This window comes from Pleurodeles waltl, chromosome 9 (assembly GCF_031143425.1).
Source record: "Pleurodeles waltl isolate 20211129_DDA chromosome 9, aPleWal1.hap1.20221129, whole genome shotgun sequence".
NCBI classification, from domain to species: domain Eukaryota; kingdom Metazoa; phylum Chordata; class Amphibia; order Caudata; family Salamandridae; genus Pleurodeles; species Pleurodeles waltl.
Genome location: NC_090448.1, coordinates 938,748,069 through 938,772,497, shown reverse-complemented (window position 1 = coordinate 938,772,497; position 24,429 = coordinate 938,748,069). Strand labels below are relative to the sequence as shown.

At 41.0% G+C, this 24,429-nt stretch overlaps 1 protein-coding gene across 1 annotated transcript in view; it reads right to left on the bottom strand.

Moving 5' to 3' along the window:
* The window catches only part of EVL (Enah/Vasp-like), a 403,985-nt gene extending 380,379 nt beyond the window's left edge, over nt 1-23,606 (bottom strand). The window contains exon 1 of the mRNA XM_069208320.1: nt 23,126-23,606. Coding sequence (XP_069064421.1) covers nt 23,126-23,130 — 5 coding nt within the window. The 5' untranslated portion in view covers nt 23,131-23,606. The remainder of the gene's footprint in view (nt 1-23,125) is intronic.
* Between the last annotated feature and the right edge of the window lie 823 nt (nt 23,607-24,429).

The window sequence follows — 24,429 nt, the reverse complement described above, 5'->3', positions numbered from 1 at the left end:
GAATAACTAGCTAAAAGCGTGAGCACAACTGAACAAAAAGTTAAGATGTCAAACGGCACTTACCATATACTTGTTCGCTTACTTCCGTTGCATGGCCTCTATTGTTTTATTGTTGTAAATGTGCTGTTAAAAAGGGGTTCGCACTATTGGTATCTGGGTAGGAGATGGCAGGGAAAATAACCTTGTTGGCCAGTAGGATTGACAGGAGTCCAACGAGCTGAAAATACATACATGTGTGAATCCATGGTTTAGAGCGAGGAGGCTCTAGAAGTAGTGCAGTGGCCGGAAGGAGGCCAAGAGCTGCAGGATCCAAAGCCAAGACCCTTGAAGGATGAAAGTGTGTAAGAGGAGGCCCTCCGACCTTGCTCCCAACATTTTAATGACTGGCGGTTTGTTGATCACAAGGGGATCTTTGGGTGCGACAGGCGATACCTTTCTACCCCCACATCCCCAAGATCCGTTAGAAGAATTGTAACTGAGGGAGCCCTGCCCCGTTTTCTGCCTCCTTTCCTTGCTCCCTCCACAGGAGGAGCTATGTGCACAAGGCCGGAAGACTCCTTCCTTGGTACTGGGAGACTGATAAAGAGCAGCGACGGAGGGCAAAAAATCCAAACATCATGAGCCCACAGAAAGGGATTCCTGCCCACAGTACATACCACAAATACTGTAAAGGCACGTTTCAGTACTTAAGAGAGTGGGTGGGACTCACTAACGAGGACTGGAAGAAGTCCTTTGCTGATCATGGTATATTTGATACAGAAACTTAGAGAAGAAATTGATGGATCCTAAAAACAAATAGATACTGAACAATGGCCTCTCTTCCTACACTGGCATAAGGAGGCGCACAACAGCAAGCATGAATTCCAAGTTCAAGATACGCAAAATACCCATGAGAATTTAAAATATTAAATCAGTCACTAAAAGAGCAGAGTTAGAGCTTGTGCTCCGACTGCTACTCCTTCTCATTCAGATCAGGTCTCTTAGATCACTAAATCGCAAGAAAAAGAGAAAGTGAGGACCTGAAGGACAGGGATCTGCTGGATATGTTCCCCATGCCAGCTGAAGGGTCTTGGGGTACAGCTGCTGATGCATACGGAAAAGTAGCGATGCCTGAAGTAACATGCTAGCAAGTGTCGCTGTACAACTGACTGACAGCAAAGCACCTAAAAAGCAAACAAGAGGCTGATTCTACTACCATGGATCATTTAGGCACTGGATACATTTCATTCAGGCGTGTAGACGAAGCAGAGAACAAAATCCTATTGTCACCCTCAAAGTTTTGAGACATCCCACAAAACAATTCACCAGAGGTGTTTTCTACCCCCCCACCACCCCCCCCCCCCACCCCCCCCCCCCAATTCAAGTGACGTTGATGATGCGGGCCCTTTCGCCCTCACTCTTCTTCCCTTGAGGGATTACCCCGGGGCCGGGGTAAATTATGGTCCATGTCCCTTGGACTCCTTCATATTAAGAAACAATCCCTTGACATCAGAGAGAACTCTACTCAGTTCCAATGGGAAATTAATAGTGTAGACGTCAATAGACCTAACTGGGCTGATGTGAATCAGTAACTCTGATTCTTGGTGCTAAGTGAAGATGACGTGGCCAAGGGTTACCCCAGATGAGGAAAGAAAGTCAACTGCAGCAAAGGATGTGCTGTTGGATGCAATTGTGAATGTGAGTCCAGAGAAAACCAATTAGACTAAGATCCTGAATTGTAAGCAAAATAAGGGTGAGGCACCGGATGGTTATTTAGACAGACTTAAGGATGTGTTTGAGAGATACTGTAGTATAGCATGTCCAACAGCAGTGGTATAGGAAGCTGTAGGTGCTGCTTTTAGGCAAAAATTGTTACCAAATGTTAGGAGTCAGTTAACTACTACCTGTATAAGATTGCAGACTAAGAAGATAGTGGTGTGTGAACAACTGTGTGGCATAGTAGAAGGAATAGAAAGAGAATGTAGAATCAAAACTACTATCATTGAAATTGTAGAACATGCAGGGAACAACTAAGGGCGAAGAATGGGGAGCAGTAGAAAATTGGGTCACAAGTTATAAACACAATCCATGTCAGAGTGAACCACAAAAATCACTAAATAAATGTGTGAATAACCCTCTGGTAGCGTGCCACAAAAGCAGTCAGGCTTAACTTAGAGGCAATGTGTAAAGTATTTATGTAGCTCTCAAACAGTAATACGGTGAAAACAACACAGGAAAAATCCCAACCCAATTTAGAAATATGGAGTATATTTTTGTAAATAAAATTAAACTGAATTAACAAAAATCCAATTTATAGAACCAGGGTTATGAATTTTTAAAGTTTCAGGTAAAAATAGTCTGTATTCTCAACTGTAGCTTAGTTTGAAGCAGGAGGAGTACACTCTTATGTCAGCCAATAGTCCGGGACATGGGGGGCACCTTTTGGGGATCAGAACCCACTTCAGCAGAGGCCAGCAGCAGGGCTCAGGCAGGTCCAGTTGGTGCTTGTCAGATGGGCAGTTACAGGGAATGTGGCACCACTACTCGTATGCCACCTGATTTCTAAACTCCTGTTGGATGAGACACGTTCCTGGTTGATGATAGGTGGCATGGGGGATGCGCCGCTGTGCCCCGGCACAGCATGCCTACTCTTAAGGCGGCTGACCCATTGGAATTGCTTTTCCTTTGTTGGTGGTCTGTAGGGAGGCTATTCATGGGGGACACTATCAGAGTCACCATTTTCTCAAGCCTTCTGTTTTCCAGAGAATCCTGTTAAGGAACTCTGGATTTAAATTGAAACCCAATCCAAAATGGCAGACACAGCATAAGAATCCTTGGCCCCTTTCCCAATCCAAGATGGGTTCCTATGTATTTCATGGTCCTCTGGTTACAAAAGGGAGAATTCCAGTTCATTCCTTACAGAGAATCTTTTTTTCAGTCCATGGCCAGAGATCCTTGACTAGGCATCCGTTTCCTGACAATAAAGGCCTCTGGAAACCTTTTGTATCCCTTTAGCTCAAACAGCAAGTCAGCCAACTGACCCTAGGAGTTCAAGGCAAGTAGGTCCAATCTTCCTTCTTCAGACAGCAGGGCAGTCCTTTTCCTGAATCTTCCACAGATCCAGCAGTGTTCTGATGAGAGGTTCCGAACTCCTATACCCAGTGCCAGCCTTTGTGTTGGCTCAATTCCTAGCCTACTCCCAAACTAGCAATTGCCCAATTTCCCCTATTCCCTGGGTTTGGATCAAACCTGGCTAGGGGAACAAAGGCAAGGTATGTCTGGTGTAAGGTTCCTTTCTGTGTGCTGCAGGCAGTGCCCTTTGAAATGTAATAAGAGCCATGAAAAACTGTCTTTTCAGGAAGACCCACTCCCTCAATACCCATGCCTCTTCTGTCCCTCCATGTCCAGAAGGAATACACACCACGCCACAAGAGAGCCATTTGCAGTCATGTCCATGGACACTGGCAAAAAGGTACGTTTGGTTTAGGCAGAAAAATTCAAACTTTTCAGTAACTTAAAATTCAACTTTACAATTAAAGGATTTTAAATGACCATTCAAATGATCGGAAGAAGTATTTCTATACCTGTTCCCAAACTGAATTCATCACTTATTAAGTGTAATAAGGATTCCCAGTGTTAGTCCATGAGAGAAGTAGCCATGCTACATTGGAAATCAACTGTAGTTTTTTTTTTACTGTCAGGACATGTACAAACTTAAATGCACATGTCCTACAGTTTAAATACTATGCACTCTGTCCTGCGAGCCTTTAGGGCCTATGTTAGTGGTGACTTACAAGTAGCAAAAAGTAAAGTTTAAGCCTGGCAAGAAGTTTATTTTGCCAGGTTGAGATGGCAGTTTAAAACTGCTGTGGCAAGCCTGAGACAAGTTTTATAGTGCTACTTTAGTGGGTGGCACAAGAAGCCCTCAGCCCACTAGTTGCATTTGATTTACAGAACCTAGTTACCTGTAATACCATATCCTAGGGACGTATAAGTAAAATAAAGGTATCAAACAGATGCATACTAATTTTACCATGTTTTCAAGGGGGAGCACAAGCACTTTACCACTGATTGGCAGGAGTAACGTTCACAGAGTTTTAAAAGCCAACAAAAATGGGTTCAGCAAAGGAAGGCAAAAATCTGGGGTGACCCTGAACAAAGGACACAGTTCAACAGGAGCCCTCAAAAGAAGGATTAAAGAGCATATGGAAGGGTCGGAGTGCAGGGAGAGGTTATGTAGAGGGCAGGGGAGAGTCCCCGGGAGCATAAGGCCCTGTTTTGCCTTCACACAGCTAGGGCATTCGACACTGAAGTTTCCCAACATTATATGTCTAAGGCACCAGCTTCTGCCGATCTGTTTGGGTTTAATCAAACTACTCAAAACTCTTATCTTGAACTTTAAAACAGTCCGATAGCTTACCACTCTGCCATGAATAACTTAATCCCCGTAGATTAAAAAGGACCCCTATATAGATTGTGTCAATAATGGTAAGCATATCACTTGTCTTGTTGATATGGATGCTAGCTGCTCAGCTCTGAAAAACACTTTCCCACTTCTCCTCTCACGGTTATGTCCATAGACATTGTCTGTATTTCTAACCGAAGAGTTTCTCACTCTGTTTCTGATGCTGTGTCCATTTCTCTGGGATTCTTTTGCATAAACATTCCTTTTTGCTCAGCTCAAATCCCACAACAATCTGTTAGAGAGAGACTTTGTTTGCAAGCTAAATGCCACTGTATTTTGCACTCAGGAAGATGTGTTCTTAAATATACCCTTTCGACAAGAAAACAAAGTTCTTGCATCATTGTGTAAAAGCACAAATCACCCACTCAATGTGAATGAAACTACCATGTCTCCTGACATAAAGAAACTCTTTCCAGGTACCATCCATACTGTGGTTCACAGGGGCCAACGATCTGGGGTTCATATCATTGATGGAACCGGTGAAGGTTGACCCTAAGAAGACTCTAACCAGAATACCTCAGTACTCATTATAACTCGAGGTGGAGACGGGATCCACAACGTAATAGCAAATTTGATTAAGCACTGGGTTTTAGTACCTATTCTTATTAAATGTAATACCCTGATACTCCAGATATGCAAAGTGGTGAAAGGCAATGTATATAAGTTTGCAAGGGACCTTTGGGCTGTTAATAATGTGGCTATCCCAATCTTTCCTGTGGTCTCCAACCCTGCCATAATTATTTCTCGCATCCCCACAAAAGTACAATGGTTTACGGTGGATTACTTTTCCTTTTTTGTCTTCACAATTTTCATACATGAGGAAAACCAGTATCACTTCTAGCTCACATTTTGAGGGTCTCAACTCTCGTTGGCTTGACTTTTCGAAGGATTTATTCTTCCCCCAGGCTTCAGGCCCAGAAGAAGGATCTAGACACACTTTTTCACCTGGGGTTCACTTTAGTCTAGTATGTGGATGCTCTGCATATGGTATTTGTTACTCTAGAATATTGTAAGGAGGACTCTGTCTATCACTTCACCCAAATAGCTAAAAAGGGCATAAGGCTTCAAAGGAGAAATTACACTTCTTCTGATTTTCCCTGAGTCTGATAGTTTGGTCATGAATCGCTGCTGGCAATTGCTACCTGTTCTCTGAATAAGTTGAAGTCCTTTGTAAGTTACCCCACTCTGTAACTGTCTCCCAGGTACACATCTTTCTGGACAGACAGAGGATCCTGGGCCATGCCAAAATAGCAAGGTATTTGGAGATTATGTCAGAAGGACACCCAGAACACTTGCAGCGATCTACTGAAGTTGAAAAGGGATTTGTAAAAAGTAAGCATTGGCTTCTGCTCCTGCTTTATGATTTCCTGATTATGTGAAACCTTGTACTTCATATTTTCATGAACATAATGTATTTTCACTTGGAGTGTTGAAACAGAGCCAGAATAAGACAATATCTTGTTATTCTTCCATTAAGGACCAGGTCATGGCTGGGCTCCTATGAGGTTTACAGTTTCCCTCCCTCCCCCAATATGAACTACTTGTGTGGAAGGAAATAACTAAGTTCAAGGTGGAATTTTTCATGCATAAATATATATTTCGTGACACTCCACTGGTCCCCAGGGCAAACCAAAGCTTTCTGTCTTAACCAAGCAATAACAGCCTCACATACACTCTGTTTTAACTCCTGTTCCACCTAATGACAGCCAGAGACTTCTTGTGGCTTAGTCATTCTGGTAGACTTCTAGTCTCTGTCATTGAGAAAAAGATTTAAAATACTGCAGAGCAATTACATGTTCAAGACATGGATATTTGTGCTACTGTTAAAATAAAAACTATATTTTGGAAAGCCAAAAGTCTTATGTGTTTAATATAAAAATAGTGAGTCGCACAGCAAATAATCACGAGACAATTGTCCTTTCAACCAATCAGACCTCTGGCTCAAAAGGGCCAGCTAGAGCATGTAATTCTAGAATGCATGCAAAATCGAATGGTTTATATACATTGTTTTCTCTATACATGTCAATGGAATGCAAACAAATGACAGAAACTCGTTAATTTCAACAAAACGCATATAATGAGCATGTGGCGGGATCTTCTCACTGAGAAACGAAAGATATCCTTGGAGTTTATAATACGTGAACGCACTGTTGACTTCATTAATTTCTTGAAATCATGCTTCTAGTTCCTTTATCGAAAGCAAAGCTATGCTTTACTATGAGATACAGGAACTGTGCAAATGCACTGCCTCAAACATAAAGGCTCCTAGGCCTACAGGAGCCATGAAACATGGCAGGCATAAATCGTCAGATAATTATGAAAGCAACATTTATATTTGAGTATAAAATATATCAATGAAGGTCGCGCTATACAGGTGTATAACTATTAGGAGTGCGAATTAGAGTTTGACGGCCGGATCAAAGGCAGTCAGGGTGGTAGAAAACTTTATATCCCCCACCCTGCATTTATACCACCCACCAAATTTAGTGTTCACTGCCCGCCCTGCGGTGAACTCTGTGGGTTTGTATAAACCTCCCTCACAGAGGTTATTAAAAGTTTGGGATGCAAAGTCAATGGTGGTGGTTGCTTACTCCAAACTATTAAAAGTTTTTTTTACTTTTCTAAAAACAAACTCCCAAAGTATGAGTTTGTTTTTAGAAAAGTAGAAACCAGTGGCTTAACATCATAGGAATTTTCTCCCACAGTGCGTGACTTTTTTATTTTTAAGGTCACTTACTGCCAGGATACTCCTAACAGTGAGGGACAGTAAAAAAAAAAAAAGCCATCTGTCCGCCCACTCTAAGTAGGGTGGTCAGTTAAATGGCTTACTAATGGCCCATATGAAGGAAGGAAGTTTTATGCTGACAGAGTTAATTTTACTTCGTCGGCATAAACCTAGCTGTCCACCCGATCCGGAACTCGGCGGGTGGACTGACAGTTCGGCAGACAGTTGAGTAATGGAATACTTTGTCCACCAAACTCTAAATCAGGCCCTGTGTTTTCCCAGTGTCCGACTTGTTTGCCATGAGGCACATCTTTACAGAAATTCGATCAAAACTGTCTCAGTACTCCTTTTCACATCTACATTATCACTGTCCACATCATCCTTAAAAGTAACAAGTAGGAAAGTATTGGCAGTGCCTTTATTTGCGCAAATGTGAAGGATGATGCACCTTCTCATTTGTACTGATACATACAGAACAACCATATTTAAAACAATTGCAGTGATTATTGAAAATATGCCTTTGAAGTGGGGGTGACTTCAACAAAGGGTCTTTGAAGTGCACAGATGTCCTTCCTTTCTAGCTATCAGCAGGGGGTAATCACCCCTTTGTGTGGGGACAGGCACTGCCTATTCCGGTGTACGTGTCTGTCCCTCCTGCCCTTCCTGCTCAGAACGCAGATGAATGCTCAGACACACCTAATCTTCCTGTGTTTGGGGCTGTCTAGAGGGAGGGCACAAAGTCACCCACCCCAGATGTGTATTGGAGACAGACTGCAGGAACACAGAGCTGCAAGAACAGAGAAATGCCCAATTTCTAAAAGTGGCATTTATAAAATAGTAATGTTAAATTCGACTTTACCAGTAAAGAGGATTTATCTTTACCATTCCAATGATATGAAATATGATATAACTACTCCATCTCAATCAGGAGTTACAACTTAAAAGTGTAATAAGGAATTCCCAATGTTAACCCATGAGAGGAGTAGGCCTCACAGTAGTAAAAAAGTAATTTCTGTGTTTTTCACTACTAGGACATGTAAAACTTAAAAGAGCATATCCTTATGTCTTACCTTTTATTTACATAGCACCCTGCCCAAAGGGCTACCTAGGGCCTACCTTAGGGGTGTCTTAATTGTAATAAAAGAGGACTTTAAGGCGTGGCAAAGGGTTTTAAATGTCAAGGCAAAGGTGCAATAAAACGGCACACAATGGCTGTCTAGTGGCAGGCCTGAGGCATGTTTAAAGGGCTACTTGTGTGGGCTGCATAAGCAGTGCTGCAGATCCACTAGTATAATTTAATTTACATGCCCTGGGTATAGGGTATACCACTTTACAAGGGACTTATAAGTAAATTAAATAAGCCAATTGTATATACACCAATATTACCATGTTTAGGGGGGGAAAGACATGCACTTTAGCACTAGTCAGCAGTGGTAAAGTGCCCAGAGTCCTAAGGCCAACAAAAAGAATCTGCAAAAACGTGAGGGAGGGAGACAAACAGTCTGGGGGATGACCACTTTAAGGCTGAGAGGTCTAACCGCCTATTAAAGCAAAATGTTTTTAAAGAGAACAACTGCAATCCAATATTAATTGATTACAAAGTTCCAATCAGCAGCTGACTTTTTGAAAAACACCAGAACCTCGCCAGTTTCACCACAACAGACAATAGTGCTTACTAGTGATACATTGTGGCTTTTGTACTTCATGAAGGGCACTGATTCGCTGACTGATTTAAAGAAAACTCCATAATGTGTTATTACCTCTCAAATGCTAAGAGCGGTTTGGTCAATGTTTCATCAATAATGCTAATATCTTCTAATGCTTGTTTATAGATTCTTTGTTTTGTTACTAAAAATAAAACATATCATCCTATTTAATGTTAGGTTTTTTTTGGTCTCTAGTAGGCTACTCCCATTTTTGTATCTTGCTCGTTTCTTTGCTTTCTTTACTACTGTTTTTGCATATCCATATTCCCTCAGTTTGTTTCTCAGGATGTTTGCGTGATTGTTAAAGCCAGTAATATCAGTAATTTTGAGCCTCAGCTGTGCATTCGTCGAGTTGAGCTAGGTCAGAAAATGTCTGCACTCAATTCATATCCTTCAGAAATAAATGACGAGAATGTTATCTTTCAAAATTTGATGCTGTTAAATTGACTGGAGGTTTTATAAAATGTAATGATTTCACAATTAGGTAAATAAAGATTGGCAAAACATAGGCTACAGGCACAGTTCTTACTATTGCTGCCTATTTGGAGGCAACAACTGCGCTCATATTGATATTTAGCCAGTCAGTTTCTTAGAACTTCTTCAAGGGTTCTTAAATTGGCAACTTAAGGTACACTAGTATAAAGGGTCCATATGCCCAGAAACATCAGGCGACAGAACTGTTGATCTTTTAAGACACTGAAGCCCCCACAAGGAGCTGTGTTACTTCACCTGAAGTCGAAACTCCCAACCCCACCGTGACACCCGACAAGCAGTCACACTTCCACCTTCCACCAACACAGTGCAGTCAAGAAAAGTATGCACTCTTGCAGAAATGGTCAAAAACTGCACTATAAAACACTCAGACAATCTGGGTGTGAGCAGTAACTCGCCATTTCGTCAAAAACCTTGTAATGGTCAGACTTTGCACCAGAAGCACTGGCTGGTAAATTTAGTTCTGATCTCACAGTATCTGCACTGTAAAATCTGGCTAACTCACAATGAAGGCTGAGTGTTTCTTTGTGTGCTTTAGAAGCACTGACATTTCCTGGGCCAAATCTACAAATTCAACCAATTCTTATAACATGGAACCTATACCCAACACAATTGGCTCCCTAGTGTGAAAGATTGTTTCTATATACTTCAGGTAGGCACTATAGGTATGGGATAGCTGGATACTCTGATGAGAAATTCACTTTTGTATTTTGAAATCAAATTAGCACCCTTTGCGCCTTCTATTAGACTAGTGATTTCTTTCATGACAATCACAGGGATCGCATAGCAGTTTTTACTTCTATGTTAATTGACGAAAGTTCTCCTGCATATGTTTAAGTAGAGTGATCTATTTTGCACTACAATAGTGCCACCCTTGCACACCCGTTCCATGTAAATTAAGCATTTGCGGGAGCGCTGGGTGATCTTCGAAAATATTCTTTTACTTACAAAACATTTAATTAGCATTGAGGATCAGAAATACTTTTAATACACTTTGTGGTCCAACAGTATCAATAATTATTTTAAGATCGGTTGACCTAACTATGTTAATGCACAGATTCAATGCACTTTATGAAATGCTTGATGGTAGTGGTGTGCTTTTTCCATTTTTTGCTACCATTTTCCTTATTTTGAGCAGTCAGTTGTTATTTTAGCATATTTGGAGTTAAACACAACAGTAGAGTCAGAGTATCGCAATTTTTGAAGTCGTATGAGTGCATTAAGACCCCACCAGTAATACTACGACCAAAAACACCAGGTAGCCCTGGGTGGTAAGTGCCACACAAGCACAAGAGTGAGCTCTATCTTTTCTCATGCACCCTAAATGGCTAGAGCAAAAACAACGAAATATTACTTTTATATCCATTTCCCACTAGCACTAGGGCCCTTAGACTCCTTCATCAGCCCTTGAAAACAGGAGAACCTGAAAAAGATATACATTTCAGAAAACTGTTTTCAAATAATATCCACATCAAACATATCTGGGATGGCCATGCATCCCTTTGCCGTCTATTTTAGTTTCCTTAAACCCTTTCAAGTGGCGTTCTTATATTTATTTATTTGGCCATTTATGAGTTTGCAGACGTATAAACACAGGCTGTCAATCTTAAAAATAATTTCTCAACCATATAAATGAGACATAAAAAGTAAAAAGAAAAGATAACCTGCCACGAGTATCGAACAATAGAACAACTAAAGGAAAGCAGAACAACTAAAATAAAGTAAATAGGAGCAAAGCGGTCAGGTGAGAGGGCAACCGAGATCCCCCTTCCAATCCTCTCCGACCATACTATATACCTGAATGTGGAGAACGGATGGAACATTCGCGTAGGAACTAAATTAATGAATTCCATTTATTTTTACTTTTCCCTCTAACACTTTTGTTTTCTCGCTAGATCGATTCCATGGTGTAGCAGCAGACTTACGTCTGAAGACGTTAACTATTGGAGCATATGCATCAAACCATCCCTTCAATACCAATGTATAAGCTGGTAAACACAAATGAGCCTTATCATAACCAAATGGCACTTTACGTAAATCCCCCCCTCCCCCCCACTGATGTCTAATGAGTTTTATGTTCTGCACCCTTAGTTAACATGCAACTTTTCTTATTTACACCGAAGCTCACTAGAGGAGGTTAGATGACCGGGTTTGATGTCTTATCAGAAGCACAATGCAATCAGCAAATAACTTGATATTGTTGTAGCCTCAAGTCTTGCAGCAGTAATACTTTAATGGTCAATGCAAAACATTTTACCTTTACTTCTACATCCTTATCACATCTTAATGTGAGAAAATCAAGATAATTAGGGCATGATCTCAAAGTAGTGCATTATGTTCACTAACAGTTAGAAAAAGCAAACAGGTATTGGCCTACTGATCTCACAGGTGTGTTAATGGGTCTCTAGAGACACTACAAGCTCTGATCTGCTGGTACCTGAAGACAAATAGCTTAGTTACATTAAAATTCTGCCACGGCTGACCAATGGAGACTGTTATTGTCTCAGAATACGGAAAGTTATCGTACACAGGAGAGTACATTTTGAGCACATGATTCTAAAGTTCATGATATTGACCTATCTGTACAAATATGGTTATCTGGGTTTTGAGCTTAATTATCTTGTAGAATCATGGGTGGTTATATCTGAAGAGGCCATCTCCTCGATAAGGGGGTTCTTGAAACTGGATAGAGATGAAGGATGGAACTAGTTTATAAAATTCAGAATTACTCACTGAAGTCAAATAAATTCACAGAATACTTCAGTGAAGTGACAATCCCACATGACTGGGAACAGAACCTGGCCATTTATGAGCTCTTCTGTGTCTGTTAGCCTTCATGATATGCCTCTTATTGCACAATAGACATTCATAAAAAATGGACAGAAGGTTGCATGGTTGCATATAGAGAAACAAACAAACCTGTAAAATATGTATATTAACTACTTGTATATGCGTCTAAAGACACAGCAGCAGGTAGTGCCACTTCTTAAGAAGTCTATCCACCCGGCATAACAGAGGTTTAGTATTACAAATGCAAACCTCATTAGAATCCTTATAGATTTTAGAGTGAAAATAGTGAACTACATGACAGATCTTCATGTTAGTTAAATTGGTGGCTACAAGTTGTGCTTTTTGTGAGCTTAGTTTTATCTAGAGTATCTGCCCAACCTACCTCTATGCGCTCAATAGCTGAAGCTGGGATTTTACTTGTGCTATTATCTGCAATGATTGTGACATCACAAGCAAATATAAAGAATACAAATCATTTGCCAGCATAATTAAATAGTTTTACTTGGTGTGATTTGTAAAAAGGGGCACATGGTATGGATCAACTCACTTTTGGTGGGTACCCTTCTGAAGGGTGGTGGCTCTAAGTCTGGGTCACACAAATTATGATGACAGAATTTACATATAATATCTGGATGACTATTCTAAAGCCCTCAAGTAAATCCAATTTATGGCTTCATGAATTGAGTAACATCCTTTAAATTCCAAGAGACAGTTGTTGGGCAAATACAGATAAAGCAAAAACAGGTAAAGTGAGTGCATGGGCACTAACAGTGAAGAAACGTATTTACTTCAAATGAAAAAAAAATACTTTGCACATAAAATCTATACATAAAACACATGGTAGTGTGCCCCCTGTGAAACTTTAGTTTATTCACTAAAGTAGGCCTATTTTTCTGTAAAAATAATGTATGAAACTAAAACAATGTGTACAAAATAGCGATCTGATGTGATTCTTTCAGTGGTTCATTACTGTCTGGAGTATGCTTCACATTCTTAAGCAATGTGTGCCCCACGGAGAAGAGCAGTCACACTACTGACTATTAGAGTATGAGGTTCTTGAGAAGAATGCCCATTCCACTAAGAACTGATGGTGAATGCATGCATTTCAAATTCATGTGTGTTCTGTTGGCAAGCTATAGGTATAGATTTTGCTGGCATTTCTGTGGTTGTATCTTTCTGTTTATTTTCTTTCTCAGCCACAGTCACATCTTTCTATTACAATGAGTGTATGTAACCTCTGGTCAAAATTATCAAAATGTCCAAGGAAATATTAGAGCGGTCTCTTGGACATGAATCAAAGTATATTTTATTTCTCAGTTAGCGCGGAGGAGCCGCATCCAGCCCGGACATGGAAAGGATTAACTGATTGATAGCTCTTCTCGATTCTGTGGGTGGTGGTGCATTTCCATTGTTAGTTGGTGGAGCAATTTGTCTGGTTTATTCTGATAATGAACGAGACTCCTCCAAGCTAACTATTTATGCAGGGCACAGGGCTGCAGAATGGAAACTGACATGTGAATGGCTGCAAAATGGATAATAAGATGTGGATAGATGATGTCTGTATCAAGGGATTTTATGAGATATCCAGTGCTATAACCTATGTTTTTTCAAAGCATTTCCTAGAAATAAAATATACTTTGATTCATATCCATGAGACTTTCTCATTCAATGTATAACATTAAGCACAAATATTTCCTTGCACGTTTTAATAATTTGTTAATTTTGAATAGAGGTTACCTACACTCCAAGACAGACTGGGTTCTTAGAGGTGTTGTTGGCCCAACCCTTACATGAGGGCCTAACCCCATTTCTATTGACTCTCAGATACAGAATAAGGGTATTAATCAGTGGGCCTTGAGTGTGTTGGGTCTTTAGTAAAGACAGAACATCTTTCTAATGCGCTCCCCATTTCTTTTCCCACTGCAGCAAACTGAGGAATGGGAGAAATTTTCAGTGGACACTTTGCACTCTCTCCTGGGTTATCCTGATTTAGTGGGCATGATGCAAGGGAAATATCATTAATCAAAATTCCGGAAGCTGTTTTTTCAAATAAGAGAATGGGTTTCGAAAGTCAAAAGCTGGACAAAGTTTTATGCAACTGACATCTGTCCATCACATTAGATTATTTGGGAAGGATATTAAAGCTAGAAGGACATTTGCCATTAGTAGAGTAAATGCCAATTGGATATACATGTTTAAGTGGATGACTGATTTTATAGCACAAGTGCAAACTGAAAGTAGTAATTATCCATTAAGGACAAAGTTACCTTGGATGAGTGCTCGTCAGAATAAAAACAAATGTAGCAATTTGTGTACCCAGAAGGGAAGGTAGAGTTCATTACAGTACATCAGCACTAACAAATGGCACAATTACAGATTAATTTGTGCTTCCTGGTATTTAATAGTGTGTTGGGAAATACAGTATGACAGGATGATTTACCAAATGGGCAAAGTAATTAAAAATGTGCACCTGCTCCTTAAAAACAGAATAACAACTTCGTGTTTGGGCCCAGCTCTGACGGGAAATGTAAAAGCCCAGTTTAGAACAAAACTGATAAACAAAAGGCTAGCTTAGCTGATTGTGACAACTGTAAAATATGGTATTCATTTATAACTAATAATTAAAAAGCATGACAATGATTGCAGGTGCTGTCAAACAATGTATCAAATGATAGATGAGGATAATTCAGAGTAAGTTTTTGTCAATGAACGAACTGCACATTGGTGTCCAGACAACAATTCTCTGATTTCACTTTAACATAAGAGAGCTGACAAGCCGTGTTAGGCATGATGCATTAGAATAATATTCGAGATTCCTAGAAACCCAGGTAGGAAGCTGGCCAAGGTGGGATCCTAGCCACCACTAAAATGGGAAACTTCCAATAGTGGGCTGAATATCTCTCTCAGTTTTTTGGCTGCATTCTAAAAAAAGAGGTACATTTTGGCTACTTGGTGTAGAGCTAAAATCAATGCCTTTTTTAAAAAAAAAGAGTTACAGAAGTTAGATGGTGCTAGCCAGATTATTTTTTCAATTAGATTTTCTTAAAATCTGAACTCCTTGGTTTAGAAAGCTTGGCATATGAGAATGACAAATCAAAAAGGGAAAATGGATGTTTGGCCCAGTTTTAGTGTAGCGCACCAGGGTCTTGCTTTGAGGCATCTGGGTAGGAAGCATACGTGTACCGCTGGTACACTTTACAGGTTTTTATTTTACTTCATAACCCACAGCAACTGGGTTGAAGGTGCCTACTTTATTGCAAACTATTAACTTTTGATATCCCTGCAAATCTTTTGGCAGATATCATGCTACTGGTTAGGGAATTGTGGTGACGCCCCTGCTGGGGGAGGATGTTGAGTATATATTGAAAATTCCTTTTAAGAATGGCCTGGACCATGGCCCCATTCTAGAATGCTTGTTCTTTAGTTTATTGTTAGCTAACATTTCTGCATGTTTGGTTCACACAAACTGTGTGTGTGTATGTGTATAGGAGGGAGGGGTACAATCAAAATAGTTTGAAGTATATGGATAACATGGTTGAATTTGATAATTAAAGTAGAAAGAAATGCTCTTGTGACCCATTGCGAGAATAACCACTTGACTAGTAGCACTGACAAGTCAAATGTGATGGTCTTTGGGAAAAAAGAAATCTAGGCCTAAGAGGTGGCTCAGAAAAGAGATTTAGATCCACATGCTTGTTAGGACAGTATAGTTAAAAAAAGAAAGAAAAGTGGACATGCCTGATGTGCTTGGAACTGCCTTGGGCCTTCCTCAGTGTGTGAGGGCGAAGCCTTTAGTTTTGAGCTTGGTTTGCATTAATTAAAGAGTTAGGCAGAGATCTTTCTGCCTTACGGTTTTTACCGAACCAGAGTACTCATACAAATTACTATTATGGGGGATTATTTAGAGGAGCAAAAATGGTAAATAGGAATGGTACTTGGCAAAATAACACATCTACCAAGCACTGTAAGTACGGATGTTAATTTAACTTTTATTGTGAAACCATAAAGCATCCACTTAACGTAAACCTTAAAAGAATGAGTTAATGCGTTCGTATTCAGCATGATTTTTTTAAATTACTTTATTTGTTTTACAAAATAAAGTTGCTACATAACAGGCAACACAGCCAACTTTGTAATACAACTCCCCCGTGGCACATTCTCTTACATCAGCAGTATACGTAGGGTTCCAACGTATTGTGTGCCTTATATAACTCCAAAGAGTCTTCATTGTCCCTTGGGCACACTGCAAGGCATCCATTTCCCCCCCTATGTGTATGTCCCCTTCTAGGTCCGTGGCCATGCTGTGAATGTCCTTATGGTGCCAACCCTGCCTCTCATCCACCCCATATTTTCACATATTTCTTTTCATTACCTCTACAAATTTATTTTTCCAGTATACGGCATTTGTCCATGCCTCGCACCAAACTTGGCTTCCCGGAGGTGTTTCCGAACCCCATTTTATAGCAATGTCTCTTTTAGCTACCATGTAGCCAAGATTTATCAACAGCTTGTGATATCTTGTGTTATCAGTTTGTTCCCAAATTCCCAGTAGGGCTGTCTCCGGGTGGAGCTCCAGGAGGACCGCCATGCTGTCCTCTGGTGTCCATCTCACCTCCCTCCAGAAGAGCTCTGTTAATGGATATTAAGGTTTGATTACCCGAACTACCTCTACCCTAATGCATCTTAGTTATATGCTTCGTTCTGTTATAGTTTGTCATGTGTGCATTTATGGAGGTGCTAATAACCATTCTGAGCTTCTTTTTTTATACTTTAACTATAACATTCCTTAAAGCCTTAATGTATGTTTTTTCATGCAGCTGTTCTGCTTTTTAAATGATATATTTTGTTACTTTTTTTATAATCTGATCTAGCATTTTGTAACATGCAACTGATCGTAATCACTATAGTGAAACTTTTAGTTTGTGAACTGGACTTCTGGTTCATAAACACTTTTTTCTGGTACATGACCCACACGTGACCATAATCACAAAAAAAGATGGCAGCTGTTTGTGATCCACTTCCAGCTATTCAGTGACTGCTATGTGACTGCAATCAGTATTTGTACAGGAACTGCTGTCTTCCAGTGTGTGAAACTTACTTAGCTCAGATCACTGATCATAAAATACTTACGACTCCTGAAAACGTGAGAAGGCTAGATTTATGAATTGCATTTTCTTAAGAAACAAAGGCATGTTTCACCCCCTTGGTTCACCTACATTCCCCTTGAGTTCAGTCTGTAGTCAATGTTCGGGTACATAGGCCAATTAAAAATTTAGAGCGTGGTTCACAATATGTGGGCTTGGGTCATGATGGAAGAAGAAGAAAAATCTAATTTATTCTCGTGTAGTCACATTGATTTGTTTGTGCACTGCCAGTGTCATTCCACAACCCCCAATTCTTAGTTTATAGTTTTTTCTCCAAACCAAAGCTGATGCATCTGTTCTCAAACCTAATGAGACAGAAATACCCGATTTACTCCTTGAAGCCTCGATCTTTGATTTTTAAATCAGAAATATCTGAAAAGGGACTGAAGGTATTTACTTACGCCCAAAAATAGATAAATCCTGGCAAAGCTCTGTCTCTGTAGCCAATGGGGTGCAGCTACCATCTGTAGGATTATGACTGAACGTCTCCAAGTCAGAATCCCCCCTAAACCGCAATGTTTAAAAATTATTTTAAACCAGTTATACAATTTATGTTGTAGAAGAGAGCAAAAATGATTGTGGGAGTGCTCCATGTTCACCCTTAAAAGTGACTCTCTTAAATAAGTTTTGAATACGTCGACCAATCAGTGCCAATCTCAGAATGAACAACCACAAGTAATGGAAGCAAAATTTGTATAGATTCTACTAAAAACTGAAAAAGATAGTACTAAAAATTAAAATATAATTTTCTAAGGCCTCGCCTTCTCCCAAAAAATTATACAGAGAAGATTTTGCACATTTTTACTTTAGAAAATCCGCATGAGATTTCCAATTCAAAATGAACTTTGCAGATTCAGGCATTACGCTGCACTGTTCTGAAGACTTTGTTGTTCTGAAAATGCAAAACGTGGATTTCCACAGGGATGTAATGGGTCTCACACTGTTACTTGTAATTGGACAATGGTGGATTGATGTGCATGAAGATGTATTTTATTCATATTTATTTATCTGTTTTATTAGTACAGGCCAGGCATCGGAGCACTGTATAGAAAAAAAAAACATTTGGAGTACATAGAAAATAGGAGCAGTGGAAAAAAACCTTTACAGAGAGGTGAGCAACACACGTGATGTTATAAGCAATAGAAGGAAACTTGTTCAGACAAAGGTTCACTGACGTAAAATTACGAAAACGGGTCCTTGCATGAGCAGAGTCACACGGTATAACCGTAAAAGATTTAAACAACAATTTATGAGTAACAGCGCTATTAAAATGAGTCAGGTTCACTTGAAATTTTGCAATAGGAGACAAGTCGTTGCATGTGCAGAGGAAGCTAAGGAATTACTGCAGAATATATACACATTTAAACACGGATTAAATACATTCAGTAATAATAAACCAAAATGAAACAATGTCTGAGTGTTTACAGATTACATTGATATGGGGAACAGGCATCAAATCAAAAATGCAAAGCTTCATTGGACAATAATGAGTTTAATGTGGTTATAGTAACAATTAGCGAAGGTATTTTGAATTAATGTTTGAATGTGTTAAAAGTGAGTGTTTTCTTGAGGTAGGGAGAGAGCTATTATTTTAGTGATGCAACAAAGAAGGCCTGTATCAATGTTTTCTGTCTGAAATTTTTAGGGACTTTCAAGTGCAAATCTTATCTACTAGATGAGTAACCTCCTCCTGATACATATTTTGGAGGGCGTAAATACACTGATTTATAGGTACTGAGAATACTTCAAACTGGGGTGATGTGGCCTTTGCAGAAAGTGCCTGCCTCAAGACATGCAGCCACGTGAAATTTTCAGGAGGTGCATGCATAACTTTTGAATGAACTATCAGGAGGGCATGGCCATAGTCCATTCCGCGAAGAATGAGAGTTTGCACCCCATATCAAAAATCTTGGTAGGAAATGTGTTTCATTTTCCTAAAATCCTCCGCTGGAATTGTGCACCTTTGAGCAAAAGGCTCATCCATGTAGAGTCTCTTTGAGGATGAATCCTAGAATCCCACAGAATTAACCTTTTTAACAAAAAACGCCTTGATAACCAATAGAGATAAGGAAGCAAACCCGTCTCGATATGTGGTATCATCAGTTGGTGTTCAATATCAAGCTTTTTCTGGAGTGTGTTCAGGAGTAGGATACTGCCTATTCCTATTATGCTGCTGCACGTTGTAGAGAGGTCAGACATACCAGGAGACAATACAAACCTTTGCCTGAGATATTAAGGGCATCGTCAACAACAACTAGAAAAGATATGGAGCATGTCCTCACTTAAACCCAGGCTGGTGGTTGCCTAAAGTTTATTATCTAAGATATAATTCTTCAGTCGACTGATTATGCCATTTTGCAGCAGATAAGACTAGAAAGGCAAGTCTTCTATGGGATACACTGGTTGGAATATGCTAGGTAAAGGCCAGATGTCTTGATTAGAGGCTTGATATGGTCTGGTTTTAGGGAGCCAGGGAGGCACTGGACATTAAGCCAGGATACTTCCCGTTGAAGTTCATTTTTTGGATAAAGAGGTCATTTACATAAGCTGAAGGTTTTATGATTTTAACTGCTTTGCAGAATGAGACCATTCGTCTTTGCTAATTTTTTTTATTTTACATTTCTTCACTGGATTTTCCGAGTGTAGAGAAATATCACATCTTATTTTGGAAATGGTTTCTGTGAAGGATTCTACACATTTTACGACCTTCTCCTGAAGAAGAGAGTTTCACAGGCCACTAGGATGTATCGCTTTTATCAGTTCAAACAACCTTTTGGTCTTGTTTTGGCCAGGCTGCTCAGAAAAAATGATTAGTTTGTGTTTTTACATGTTTTATAACCGTCCATGTCTAAGCGTGCATAGATTACATGAATAGTTATTTTTCAGGCAAATTGCTTCTAAATTTGCTATCTTCGCCCTTTGGTTGTTTAACTGTTTGAAATACAATGAGGTGAAGCATTTCACTTGCTTCCCTTTCTTTTTGAGTCGGTTAACCAGTCAAGTGCCCCAGCCATCATTACATAATACGAAACTAGGGCAGACACTTTGTCGATGATCTCCTAAGGCTCCCTATATAGGTAATAATTAGAGTGCTAAGTTCTACTAAATCAGAGAGACTGATGTTCCATTTCCAAAATATCTTATTTCTTAAGCTGACCATGGGATTTGGTGTTTTCAGTATTGATTATGAATGGAATCAATTTGTGATCAGATTATCTAAAATTCAGGGGCTTTTGGACTGAGACCAAATCCTTATTTACTATGATGTCACCGGGGCACCCTTTAGATATGCAGATGAGACGAGACTTGTGAGAGATTGTTAGCCTTAGTAATAATTTCATGGTGGATTGATGGCTCACTTTGTGATTCCCAGAAGAGCTTGAATTCTCCTAGGAAGATGTTTAAGCTGGATGATGAGAAGCACGGAGATGTGATTGCGACAGTGTTTGGCAACAATTGAGCGCCACTCCTCTCTTTCCATCCCTTTCTAGAAAGTTGATGAAGAAACCCTAATGGTCGGTGACATGAGGCATTGAAATGGCATTCGGTCAGTAACAGCAGGTTGAGGTTTTGTTTAAGAACAATGGCATAACGCTCTAAGCAGTGAGCTACTAAATAGTGATGGTTGATAAGATGCACTCTAAAGTGATGGATTGCTTTTGTAGTCAAGGGGGTTTGAAGGAGGGCGGGTTTTATTTGGATGAGATTGTTGTGGGGTGAATGTTTTGGCTTTAAAAAAGTGGCTCCATAGCTTGGGTGTGCCATGGTTTCTACATGGGAAGGATGAATGGTCTGTTCATCGGGTGCCCAGGCATTCATCCATATTTCAACTGATGGTGAACCCTTATTTTGTATTGATGTTACAGGTCAGAAAAAAAAATATCTTGTGACTCTGGAAAGACACTCACTCTGCTGACTCAGTTACATTGTGATGTCTGAGCTCAACTGCAAGAAGATAGGCAATATCAATTTCTCATTATAGGCAAGTACTGGTGTTACAACTGGACTGCAATAAGGAAATATAATACAGTAATATATCAAAGTATCGCTGGCCCCGCCTTACAACCTAAGGATATTATCTCAATTAAATCTGCATTTGTTCATGCAAATAATACATTATTTTAATATAGTACTGCATACCACACTGGTGCCACTTCAAAGCACTGTAAATTACAACATGATCAAAATTCCCTGAGGATGGTAGAATTATATCACATTAATTGTATGGCCAATGGGGTTGTGGCATTAGGTATTAATATAAAATATTGTATTATTATGTTGCCCAATTCCAGAGAACAGTTATAAGAATGTGGTTTCGGAGTACCTAAGGCACACCTCATGATTCAAGGTCTACGCAATTCAGTTAAACTTGAAGGAAAAAACTGTAGCTTCCTTCTGACTCTGCTTCCTTTGAGACATAAAACCAGGGGGTCTCTTAGTGTGAACTTGTGTCACTGCGATGCTTTATACCCCAACAATGTGCAGTGACGCCTCGCCTGTTGCCTTTAAAGCGGAACCACAGAACAGGTTCAAGTGCAGTAGCTGCATTACCTCACGAAACCGTGTCATTCTCGCTGCTCCTTGACATAACACATCATAGGGACTCGATTTGACATTTCAATGTTTCAGAATACGTCAGCACCGTCTCCTGGTGGACTGCAGCACGCTGCCCCCACCCTCATTGCCTTCAGGGGCAACCCCTTCAGATAAAGCGGCAACAGACACCCTCCCCCCCCCCCCCCCCCCCAAGAAAATATAATAAGAAAGGTCTTTGCTACCAGAAAACGTAAGTCAACAAGTCACTGTGCCTGCGATGCTGCAAGCGTTGAACATGGAGGTCCTTGGGAAAACAGAAGGAAGGGGGATCTGATTCAAGATCCAAGTCAGCTAAATATGGCTACGAGCTCGCGCTAGGCAATAAATTTGATGAGCCACGCTTTAGCGTTGCAGCGATGATGCTGGAATAATAAATAACCGCCCTGCCGTCAGCGCTCAAAATTGCCTTCGTTCAGATGCCAGGCAATTCTGTGTCTGGTGAGATGTCAGAAAGACGCAGCAGCCCGCACTGTGGTGCCAAGCGGGTAAACCAAGCACACACACTCAGCAGTTGTGTCAGGCAGGTTTGTGTTTCTGCCCCACAGCGGGACTTGCCAGGAAAGTATTAATCTATCTGAAGTCACCTGCCTAAATCAATCGTCTGCATAATGCAAAGATAATACCAGTACAAGTAACAGCAAACAACGCACACATGACACAGTATTTGTCACAGCGGTGGGCATTCAGCATGATGAACAGTGCTCTTTGTTTTGAAAGCCATGAGACTGCACATTTTCATTTCTTTATTTATTTAAAACGGGAAACGACGGCGTTAGGTTAATTCCGGGGACGCTACGAATACAAGGGTAACCATGTGAGGCAGCAGCTGAGAACTATGCTGCTTTAAACAATATATTTCCGGGAACCTAGTCAGTTGAAATACCTGTGAGGCCATAGGTTCCCAGACAGGGCCATCCTATTCTGCTGCTACAGCATCACGTGCTCTCTCATCTACACAATGTAGAGAATTCATCGATTCACGGAAATAAAAATGTTTGTAGGTCTGAACGGTATGTACGCGCATGTGGACAACAACACCCCACAAGTCACGACTTTTCACAATGCACGGTGCACCAGCCAAGCCATCAAGGCCCTCACTGCACCCCTTCTTTGGTCAGCACTGACAGAACTCCCTCATTCTGACCTGTTGGGATGCTCTGCACACGACCGGGCCAGGCTTCCCTGCCCATGCACGGGCTACCAGCTGCTCACCGGTACGAGCACTCACCTCATCTTTACAGGCGAGAGGGGAGCTATGTCCTTCCTCCTCTGGCAGGGGGTATCTCCTCTATAGGGGCAGCAGACCCAGTAAGGCTGCCAGGTGACCGCAGGGCTCTGCTGTGTGGAGAAATCAAAGCTGCTGCTGTAGGCACTGCTGCTCGGGCGTCCGCTGGACGGTGGCAGTGGTAGACAGGTCCTGGTCGCTGCTGTCGCCCCGGCTTCGGCTCTCCTGTCGGGGTCCCTCGCAGCTCATGTTGGAATCACGGTTCAGCCGCGGAGACAGTGCTTGCTCCCGGCTGACAGCTGTATCAGAGCGGCTGCCGCCGCTGCCATGTTTTTTTTATCCTCCGGCGGAGGAGCGGGGGGTGTGCGGCTCTGTAGTCAGACCCAACACACGCACTCACACACACGCACAAAGCGGGCTGGGAGACGCTGCGCTCTGCTGCCCACTGCTGACAGCGGAGTCACTTCCGCTTGCGGCCGGCTCCGCCTCCTCCCGGCCCCCCGCGCTCCCAGTCTGAGGGCAGCTCCCGTAGGCAGAAATGTCTGCTTCGCGGGGCATTCCATGCTAACGCCGTGCTGCGTTTACGGTCTCTCACATATGACTCCCACATTAGAATCACGCGCGCTCCTAAAATATTACTGCAGGGTATATTAATGTCTGTCACCACCACGGATTCCCGTATTAGCATCCGAATTGCCAAGAAAATCATCTGTCTAGTGCCTACACATTCAAGAGTGGGAATACTGTACACGAAATGCTCCTTCTGTGCGTGCACTGCCTACATTTTCAGTACACGGCGTTGATCACGCTTGCATGCGTAGCAAATGCATTGGAAGCGTTAAATAAATCACAATTATTTAATCAAACACAACCAATCAGTTTCGAAGCCAGGAGCTACTGTTTCATAAAACAAGCCAACACTTGAATGAAAACATATTTGCATTTCATTCTCCATTATTTCTTAATCATGTTACCGCCTCCGCAATTTCCCAAAGACTTATTTGCTACTATGTCTCCTTATTTTTCAAATCTCCCAGATCGGCTTTATCTGGACCTTCTTTCGCACCTAGCCCTCGTGTCCCTCATTTAAGTTTCGAAATTGTGCTCTGTTGTCTCTCAGATCGAGTAATAACTGAATCATAGTTACACAAAGTCGCTTGTGGCAATATCCCAGGAAGGGAAGGTCTCGTACTGAGGGTGGCTAGCAGGCAATCGAGCCACTACTACGTCGTCATTCTTCCTCCTCCCAAAAAGTCATGTTGCTAAAGTACAATTAGCAATACCCGGTGCTTATTCACTCGACTGGG